This window comes from Orycteropus afer, unplaced genomic scaffold, assembly GCF_000298275.1.
Source record: "Orycteropus afer afer isolate SDZICR_OR568_19922 unplaced genomic scaffold, OryAfe1.0 scaffold00512, whole genome shotgun sequence".
NCBI lineage: Eukaryota > Metazoa > Chordata > Mammalia > Tubulidentata > Orycteropodidae > Orycteropus > Orycteropus afer.
The window spans coordinates 1,472,761-1,483,646 of NW_006922099.1; the positions used below are offsets into that span (position 1 = coordinate 1,472,761).

General features: G+C 39.4%; 1 protein-coding gene across 1 annotated transcript in view; it reads left to right on the forward strand.

The window, feature by feature from the left end:
* The window catches only part of CSGALNACT2 (chondroitin sulfate N-acetylgalactosaminyltransferase 2), a 120,026-nt gene that overhangs the window by 13,167 nt on the left and 95,973 nt on the right, over positions 1 to 10,886 (forward strand). Inside the window, exon 4 of the mRNA XM_007955577.2 lies at positions 7,114 to 7,292. Within this exon, the coding sequence (XP_007953768.1) occupies positions 7,114 to 7,292 (179 nt within the window). The remainder of the gene's footprint in view (positions 1 to 7,113; positions 7,293 to 10,886) is intronic.

Consider the following 10,886-nt stretch of genomic DNA (forward strand, 5'->3'; position numbering starts at 1 on the left):
TCCAATGCTGCTTCTTCCTCAGGGATGTGTTCTGGGTCTGTATCCTGCTCCCTTGTTTCTACCACTTTATCCTGCTTCTTTGTGTGATCTGTGATCATCTGTTGTTTCTGAGGCCTCGTGACGTTTTTGTATTTAGATCTCTCTTAACTGTTTGTGAAGAGCATCCAAGGGTGATTCAGGCTCTTCTTGGTGGTTTTTTATCGTTGTTCCGTTGGTGGAGAAGGAGGAAGTGGCTCTCTCTCAGTAAGTGAAGTCGCAGGAGGTGTGGGTGTAGTTGTGTCTTATGGGTACAGTTGTTGTCTCCCACTCAGTTAGACACAAATTACAATTGAATAACCATCAAAAAACTAGAAGCCCATGTACAAAAATCACACCATGCAATCACACAGAAACAGTAACCAAAAAAAGAAAAAAGGGAAAAAAAGAAGGAAAGACAAGCAAACCTGCAAAATCTGGGGATACAGCACTAAGAAAAAAAAAAGTAGGGAAGGAGAATAATAAATGAAGAAAAAATAGGAAAAATGCAAAAAGAAAAACAAGGAATAGGGTTAATCATGAGAAAAAAGGGGAAAACGAAAAAAAAACACAACCTTAAATTGCGGGGAAGGGGGAATTTCATCCAGGCACAGGGAAAAGAAAAAATTCTGAAAACTAGGACCTGTTAGGGGAGATTAAGAATAATAATAGAAAGGACAAAATATTAATAATATTAGTTGGTGTAAAACAGACAAATACAAGCAAACTAATCACTGGGAAAAAGAAAGCGAAAAAGAAAAAAAAGAAAAGATCAGTGGAGGATAGGGTAGTGCACCCAGGCTCCCTCTGAGCACACAGACTCTGATGTAGTTTCTGTGGGCCCAGAAGGTAGGCGGGAGTGGGGATGGCCACACCTCCATTCACCAAGCAGGTGTAGGGTGTAGTAACAAGAAGAATGTCGTACCTTTTCAGTCTTTCAGGCCCTGAGTGTCCTTGGGGTTGCTGGAAGCAGAACATGTTCTTAAGCCCCAGAAATCTTCCAGAGCGCTGTCTCTTTAAATATCCAAAATAGTCAAGCTGCTTTTTAACCTTCAAAATTGCTGCACCCTCCAGACAGGCAAAAGTCCACAGCTCAGCCCACCTTTCTCTTCACCTTCTCGGTTTGTTCCCCAGCCACCGTGTGCAGTCCGTGCAGTCCCTGGCTAGCAGGGTGATTTTTATGTTAATTCTTAGGTCCTACCACCACTTGGGAATGTCCAAGCTGTCTGTGCTGTCAGGGTCACTCAGGTCGCTGCCAGACTGCAGCTCCATATGTCTCCTTTTTTGGTATTTTCACGCAAATTCTTCTGCTAGTTGGGGTTTAGTCCACTTCTGTATCCTTCCCTTCAAGGCTCAGTGCTCCAAGATTATCTTCTGTGTCTGTGTTAATTAGTTTCCCTTTTCTTTGTTGAAGAGGGTCTTTGCAGTCTTACTGCCTAGTCCACCATCTTGCAAAAGCAATAAATCTTTTTCCCTCCTTTGATTTTTAGTCTATTTTTGTGTTTGTCTCTAAGATATGTCTCTTGTAGACAGCATATTGATGGATTCTGTTGTCTTATGCAGTCTGCAACTCTCTGTCTCTTGTGTGGTGTTTTTAATCTGTTGATATTCAGTGTAATTTTTGACAAGTATGAATTGGTTGCTGTCATTTTCTTATGTGTTTTTTCATAATGTTGCTGGTTTCTTTGTTCCATATAATTTTCTTTGCTGGGCTCATTTTGTTTATGAATTGTGGCATCATATTCTTTGTTGCTGTTGTTTTGTGTTTGCTAAATATCTGTGCTGTCTTTTTTATTGTGATATGAAGGTTTATCATTTTTCTTTAACATTACCCTATGATTTATTATTTTCTCTCTGAGTTTAGAACAGTCCATTCTATCTTGCAACACTGTTGACTTCCTCACCATTTAGAAGTTCTGTAACTGCACTGTTTTTTCCCTCTTTTTGGTTTGTAGTTGTTTTCATTTGCCAATTGATGTCTCTGGTTCCCTGTTTACAATTCTGTAAGCTTATTTTACTTTGGATACTTCATTAGCTGTGTTGGTTTCTGGGTTATGTCATCTTGTGAATTAATGGTCAGTTGTGGTTTGCTATTATTGGTTCTCTTTTCAAAGGACTCCCTTCAGCATCTCTTGTAAAGTCAGTCTGGTTTTAACAAATTTCCTTATTTTCTGCTTATCTGGAAATGTCTCAATTTCACCATCATTTGAATGGTAGCACAATTTTGAGGGACAATTTTGCCGGGTATATAGTTCTTGGTTGGAAATTTTTCTCTTTCAGGTTTTTATATATATATGCTAAAGGGGCAGTGAGGCCACATCTTCTGACCTCCTCTGTCCCCACAAGAGGAAGACAGAATCACATAAATAGCTCAAGGCCTATTCCTGTGAGGCCAGACAGGCTGCCTCCTTCTAGCCCTTTCATCAACCCTGACATGTTAGTCATACCTCCTGCAGCACCGATCACATTTCTGCTTGGTTCGATAGTTCACTGCAGTGACAACACAGAACTCACAGATTTTGGGGTGTAATAGGGAAGCACCAGGCTACAATTCAAGTTCAAGAACAATGCTTAGTCTCTCTCAGCCTGCTGTCTCTCAGCCAACATTCTCTCTCAGTTCTCTCTCCCAGCATTGCTTGTGTCTCTCTCAGCAACGTGTGTCTCTTTGTGTCTCTTTCTCAGCAGCACATGTCTCTTGGTTTCTCTTTCTCAGCAGTGCGTGTCTCTCGGTTTCTCTTTCTCAGCAGCATGTGTATCTCAGGAGTGTGTTTCTCTCAGTACCATGTCTTTCTCAGCCAGCAGTCAGAGAGACTTCTCCCTCTAGGAGGGCTCCTTTTGAGGCCAAACTAACCAATCCCTATATCAGAATTCTATATACCTGAGAGATAGTGAACTTTTCAGAAAATTACTTTGTGCTGCTCCCAACAGAAATACCCCAGGTGGATGACTTTAACAATCAGGAGGTACTCAGTTGCTCATGGCAGTTCCACCACGGAGTTTACAAAGACTTATGGTTAGAAAAGCTACACTGTATAATTTATTACACCACAATATACCATCCCATTGCCTTCTTGCTTACATAGTTTCTGCTGAGAAATTAGGGCTTATTTTTATTGGTTGTCCTTGGTAAATAACTTTTTGTTTTTCCCATGCTGTTTTCAGGATTCTTTCTTTGTCTTTGGTTTTGATGAGTTTGATGATGATATGTCTTGGTGATTTTCTTTTGGTGTCTTTCCTGTTTGGGGTTCATTGGACTTCATGAATGGATATAGTCTCATCTTTCATCATATCATGGAAGTTCTCTTCTAGCAAATCTTGGACAATTTTCTCACCAATTTTCTTTTTCTCTTTCACTTTTGGAATTGTATTGCACATAGGTTATTCCTTTTGATGGTATCCTACGTGAACCTTAAGCTTCCTTCATTTTGTTTTGATCTTTTTTTCTGATTGATCCCTTTCCAAAGAAGTGTTCACATATTTGTCTTCAGTCTCATTAATTCTGTCTTCCATTGTATCAGTTCTACTCCTTTGCCCTTTCAATGTGTTACCTCTTTCTGAAAATTTAGTACTAATCTTCTGCATTTCTGTCTGCAGGTTTTGTATCATTTCTAATTTTTCATTAATTTTGTCATTTTATTTTCTTCTGAAATTGTTCTAGGTTTTTGCCTGTGTTTTCCTTAATTTGTCAATGTTTTCCTTGATCTGTCTCTCAGCCCTTACAAGGTACCTAAATATAATACTTTTGAATTTCTTATCAGGGAGTTCCAATTCTGCTGTTTCTTCAAGGATGTCATCTAGGTCTGTGTCCTGGTCCCTTGTTTCTACTGCTTTATCTTACTTTTTTGTGTGGTCAGTGATGGTCTGTTGTCTCTCAGAGATTGTGATGTTGTTGTATTTAGATCTCTGCTAACTTTCTAGTAGTTTCCATCCAGAATGTCCTTGCAGTTCCTGGCAAGTGGAGCCTAGTCTTAGGTCCCTGAGATCTGATAGAATCCTGTTGCTTTAAATAAGCAAAATGGTTGAACTGCTTGTAAACATTCTTAATGGCTGCACCCTCCAGACAGGCAAAAGTCCACAGATCAGCCTGTCTCACTCTTTGTTTTTATGTTATATGCCATTCAGTTGTCCCTGACTCATAGCAACCCCTCCTTGGGTTTCTGAGGCAGTATCACTACAGAAGCAGATTGCCCCAACCATCCTTCTGAGGAGTGACTGGTGGATTTGAACTACCAGCCTCTGGTGATCAGTCAAGTGCCTTAGGCACTATGCTACCAGAGCTGCTTCCCCTTTTATTCACCAGCCACCAGTGTAGTCCTCCATGTAGCCCCTGGTTTGCAGGGCCAATTTTTAGGTTAATTCTTAGGTCATAACACTGGTTGGTAATATACAAGCTCTCCGTGCCATCGGGATCATTGACAGACCACAGCTCTGTTTGTCTCCTTTTTTGGTGGTTTCATGCAGGTTCTTCTACTCATTGGAGTTTAGTCCATTTCTGTATCCTTCCTTTCAAAGCTCAGGGCTCCAGGATTATCTTGTGTATCTGTGTTAATGGGTTCCCTTTTTCTTTGTTGAAGAGGGTCTGTGTAGTTTGCTTATTCCATCATCTTACTGGAACCTCTCTACCACTTTTAGATCCCTAAGTCTCAAGCACTTACATTGGTTTTATTGAATTCATCCTTATAGTAAATGCTAGGACTCCTCTTGGCAAAGATGAAAACTTACCTTGAACTTGCTTAAGGAAAAGAGAAACATTACTGAAGAATATTGGATAGCTCCCCAAATACAAGAAATTATTACAAACACATTTTTGGAAGAACACCAAAATAGCTTTGGCATTTCAGGGACTAGACCCCGATAATCAAAATTTTCTTGTTGTTTCTTGTCTGTTTTCCTCTGCATGTTGACCTGATTCTCCTGTTGCAGATTGACTTTTTCTACATGGTAAAGGATATGACTGTTGCTGGCTCTGAGCTTGCAGCTTCTCAGTTTTGCCATTGGTGAAGAAAAAGCTTTATCTCGCCACCAGTTGAGAAAATCCCAGGAAAAGACTATTTGCCCACTGTTGAGCCAATCACTATGGCCAGGTGGGATGAGAATATTGTGATTGATCTATCTTGAGTTAGGTTTGCATATTAGGGTCCATACCCTGGGAAATTACTGTATTTGTGGTGTGAAAGGAGTGAGGAATATACTGTGATCAATACCTCCACTTGGTGCTGGTAGTAATAGGAGATGGGGTATGTATGGAGGAGATGGATCAGAAGTTTCTTAATAAGGGGGGAAGATTTCTGTACTGCAAGAAGGGGAGAGGAGTCATGGGCACTCAGAGCACTTGGTGTTCACTCCAGGCACAATTTGAGCCTTTGCTCCAGTGTTTCAAACAAGTTCAGCCCAGTTCAGTCATGGTCAATGAAGCAAAACTGGAACTGACCTGAATTTTTGAAATGTGGGTAAACCATAATAGTAACTTGAATGGGAAAAAATTACAAATTGAAGCCTTGCTAGAAACTCATTCTCTTTCTTAGAAAACAAGGACAGCATGCATGTTGCATAGTAGCTTAACCTCTTGACTGGCAAAGTGGGCAATAGCAGTATCCAAGTCAAAGATGTTGGCTGAGTGTGCGTCTTTGAATGTGTGGCCTCCATAGTCTTGGTTAACAATCCAGTGTCATGCATCAGGCTCCTGAAAGGGGTCACTATGTCTCTTCCAAGTTTCCTATTCCAGGGCTTCATCCTATAAATTTTCCTCTTCCAGTAACTGTTCCAGATCACCTAAACTTAAAAAATTCAAGTCTGTCCTGGTTTCACTTTGTTGGCCTTGACCAAACCATTTTGAATTGTTTCAGAGCCCTCCTTTGCTCCGATTTTTTTGTTACTCATTCTAAACTATGGTAAAATTAAACTTTTTTGATCCAGCTACTGTGAGGTTCTCTACCATGAGGGTCACCTGACACTCCCACTCTCAGAATCTGATTCAGTTGATCTAGGGTAATGTTTGAGCATATTCATTTGTAACACATTTCTAGGGGAAGCTGATACTGCAGATTTGGGGGCCTTACTGTGAGAACCACTGCCCTAACAGAAAAGACTTGCTGATACTTCCTTTGCCTTTAGGATATTGACAAAATTCTTGGGGTTCCCGTCAAAGGTGCTTTCAGTTTGACACTTCTTTTGTCTTTACAGTTTTTCCATATTAGGGTCCGTCTTTTCCAATCTGATTTGTATGATTCCTGTTCTCTAAGATGATTTCTACTTTGTGTTTGATTTTCAAAATGATTAGAAAATTGGAATGACTTTTACAGTCACCACTGAATTCAAGATTTTAATCAAAGCAAAGTTGGAGTTCCACTGGTAACATCTGCTCTCTTTCAGACAAAAGCAGTCTTTTTTCTCTGAACTGCCTGTCATTCATTCATTCAGCAAGTATTTATTGAACCCCTATTCTCTGAAGTGTACTCTGTCCAAACTAATGAACAACAACAACAACAAGATCTCTGCTCTTATGAAGTTTATGTTCCAGAGAGGGGAAACACTTGAACAAATATGTAACATCTGGTGATATTAAGGAAAATAAAGCTAAGTAAAGGGATAGAGAGAGAATAAAGAAGAAGCCTAGTGCTCCTTCATAGAGTAGTCAGAGAGGATCCTCTGATAGGGGGACTGTTGAACAAAGAACTGTGTGGGAGAACAATGCTCTTTTTCTGTGTGGTTTATTGCAGATTCATTCTTTATTAACCAATAGTATGGCAGGTTGTCTATTTTTCTTTTCCCCCATGTGGATATTTCTTACTTCCCCGATAGGTTTTTAAGATCCTTGAAAACAGTAACTATCCCTTAACACTTTAACCTCACAACACCAATAGCAAGGAAGAGAGACAGAGACGAGGTAAAAACACCAGCATGTTAACCTTAGATTTGGGCGTTAAGTGAATATTCCTCTTATGATGATTATACATGTGAAATTGGTGATTTCTTTTCCCTGTAATGAATATAAAATCAATGTAATAAAATATTTGAAGTATAAAACATTTTGTAAATTGTACTGAAGCAGAAGTGTTAAAGTGGGACTTAACATTGTTGTATATGCTTTCCTCACAGTGAGTCTAATTTTCACAATTACACCATGATTTCATTGAATGAAGAATTTAATCGTGGACGTGGACTAAATGTGGGTGCCCGAGCTTGGGACAAGGGCGAGGTCTTGATGTTTTTCTGTGATGTTGATATATATTTCTCAGCCGAATTCCTTAACAGCTGCCGGTTAAATACTGAGCCAGGTGCGTAAAACATTGGTGGATGAACTGAGTTTAGAATTTAGAACAGTGTCAGTATATTCTATATTTTGAACCATATTGATGTGAGGGAACAAATATTTTCATTGAAACCTAATTTTGTTTCTCTTTTCTCTTTTGTTTTTACATTAGGCATAATTAAATGAGAATATTAAATAGAAAATTAAAAATTTGCCACTTTGAAGTTTATATTTCTTCTTTTCTTTGGGCCAAATCCTAATGTCTTTAAAGCCAAATAAACAAACAAAAAGGAATAAAAAATCTGAATATTGACAAGGAGGAAGCTGCACTGGTCAGAAAAAAAAGGCTGACAGGATACATGGTTTATGTTGTTGTTGTTAAGTGTTGAGTCGTTTCCGACTCCTAGCGACCCCATGCACAGGAGAACGAAACACTGCCCGATCCCGCATCAGCCCCACAATCCCTGCTATACTTGAGCCCATCATCGCAGCCACTGTGTCAGTCCATCTCGTTGAAGGCCTCCCCCTCCTTCGTCGACCCTCCACCCTACCAAGCATGACATCCTTCTCCAGGGAATGGTCCCTTCTTACAACATGACCAAAATAGGTGAGACGAAGTCTGGCCATTCTTGCTTCCAAGGAGCATTCTGGCTGCACTTCCTCCAGGACAGATCTGGTAGTTCTTTTAGCAGTCCATGGTACTTTCAGCATTCTTTGCCAGCACCACAACTCAGAAGCATCAACTCTTCTTCGGTCTTCCTTATTCATTGTCCAGCTCTCACATGCATACGAGGCGATTGGAAATATCATGGCTTGTGTCAGGTGCACCTTAGTCCTCAAGGAGATAACCTTGCTCCTCAGCACTTGAAACAGTTCCTTCGCAGTTGACTTTCCCAATGCTACACGTCGTCTAATGTCCTGACTGCTGCTTCCGTTGGCATCGATTGTAGAACCAAGCAATGTGAATTCCTTGACAACCTCAATCTTCTCTCCATTGATTGTGATGCTGCTCATTGGTCCAGTTGTGAGGATTTTTGTTTTCTTTATATTGAGACGTAATCCATACTGCAGACTGTATTCTTCAACCTTCATCAGTAGGTTCCTTAAGTCATCTTCACTTTCAGCAAGCAAAGTTGTATCGTCTGCATATCTCAGGTTGCTAATGATTCTTCCTCCAATCCTGATACATTTTTCTTCATATAGTCCAGCTTCTCGGATTATTTGCTCAGCATATAGATTGAATAAGTGTGGAGAAAGATACAACCCTGACGCACTTCCTTCTTGATTTTAAACCATGTAGTGTCCCCTTGTTCTGTTCGAACGACAGCCTCCTGGTCAAGGTACAGATTCCTCATGAGTACAATCAAGTGCTCGAGAATTCCCATTCTTCTCAATATTATCCATAATTTGTCATGATCCACACAATCAAATACCTTTGCATAGTCAATAAAACACAAGTAAACATCTTTCTGGTATTCTTTGCCTTGAGCCAAGATCCATCTGATAACAGCTATGATATCCCTTGTTCCACATCCTCTTCTGAATCCGGCTTGAACCTCTGGAAGTTCTCTGTCAATATACTGCTGCAAACATTTCTGAATTATCTTCAGTAATATCTTCCTTGCATGTGATATTAGTGATATTGTTCTATAATTTCCACATTCTGTGGGATCACCTTTCTTTGGAATGGGCACAAATATGGATCTCTTCCAGTCAGTTGGCCAGGTAGCTGTCCTCCAAATCTCTTGGCATAACTGAGTGAGTGCCTCCAATGGGGCTTCTGTTTGTTGAAATATCTCAATCGGTATGCCATCAATTCCTGGAGCCTGCTTCTTCGCCAGTTCTTTCATAGCAGCTTTGACTTCTTCCTTCATTACCATTGGTTCTAGATCATATGCCACTTCCTGAAATGGATGAAGATCGATCAGTTCTTTTTGGTACAGTGACTCTGTGTATTCCTGCCATCTTCTCTTGATGTTTCCTGCATCATTCAATATTTTGCCCAAAGAATCTCTCAATATCGCAACTCAAGGCTTAAAATGTTTCTTCAGTTCTTTCAGTTTGAGAAATGCTGAGCGTGTTCTTCCCTTTTGGTTTTCAGACTCCAGGTCTTTGCACATTTCATTATAGTAATTGGTTTTGTCTACTCGAGCTGCTCTTTGAAATCTTCTGTTCAGCACTTTTACCTTTTCATTTCTTCCATTTGCTTTAGCTATTCTCTGCTCCAGGGCAAGGTTCAGAGTCTCTTCTGTCATCCACATGGTTTATAAATGTGTGCAAATCAGAAGTGTCCAATTTCAGACTAAGGTTACAGACACATATGCAAGAATTTAGATACATTTATTATTTGATAACAAGTATGCATTTTGGGGTGAGTTACTATACTTTTCTTATGTTGTCGTTTTTTAAAAATGTATGAGCAAATAGCACTTCATAAGCCAGAATTTATTTTAATTGTGAAAAAGTTTTCTATATTAAAGAATCTCATAGCATACTTTGTGTGTATGTGTGTGTGTGTGTGTTTACCCGAGTCATATCATGCAAATGATTACTTTCTTATTAGTCATTTTGGTTAGAGGTAGTTGTTAGGAACTCTCTGAAAGCCTAGTGAGTAAATGAGGATTTAAACTTACTTTTGTTACTCCAGAGAGCACAAAATTCAAAATGTGGAATTTGAAGGAAACAGATATTTGCTCACTGTAAAAAAATGTTCACAGGATTGCCTTTGGGGAATTGAGCTTCCTGTCCCTAAGTAGATTTTAAGGAAGGTGGAATGAGCATTTACTGTGGATCTTGTAGTAAAAATGCTGCTGTCTTACCTTCACAGTGCTTTCCAGTTTACTGAACGCTTTATATGACCAGGTCACATTGTGTTGTTTTATTGTTGGGTGCTGTTGAGTCAGCTGCTACTCATAAAGACCCTATGTGCAACAATGTAACACTGCCTAGTCCTGTACCAGCTTCACAATCCTTTGCTATACCTGAGCCCACTGTTGGAGCCACTGTGTCAGCCCATCTGGTTAAGGGACTTCCCCTTTTTCATTGACCCTCCGCTAAAGTTTTCCAGTAATATATGACACAGTGTTTCACTGCTATTCATAAAGTTTACACTAGCCAGTTCTTTGAGAAGTGGATGGGCCCTTCTTCTGAGTCTGTCGTAGATTTCATTAGGGCCACTCATAAAAAGGGTTTCTCTGCTGAGTTGTAAACGGACTGGTTAGACTTTCACATCCCTTGGTACTGTCATTTTGAATGTTAACATGGGCTTCTGTAGGAGTTTACCGCTTCAGGCATTTTTAACTTTCACTCACTTGTCATCTCAACCTTTCCATATCTTGATTCAATATGTCTACAGTTCTGTATTTTAATTATTCATTACATATATCTTTGGATTTACTGTTTCTAATACTTCATTTTGAAGTATTTAACACAAGTTTCTGAATTTATTGATAATTGTCAGAGGTGAACCTTCATCTGTTAGTACTTATTAGATGAAATTAGGAGTAATAAATGGCTGACTTAATATCTAAGATACTCTGGTGTATTACCCTAAAGATAAAGGAAGTAAATAAGTGGAATTCCTTTTAGTTTGATTTTTCTGTTTTTTTTTTTTTTTTTT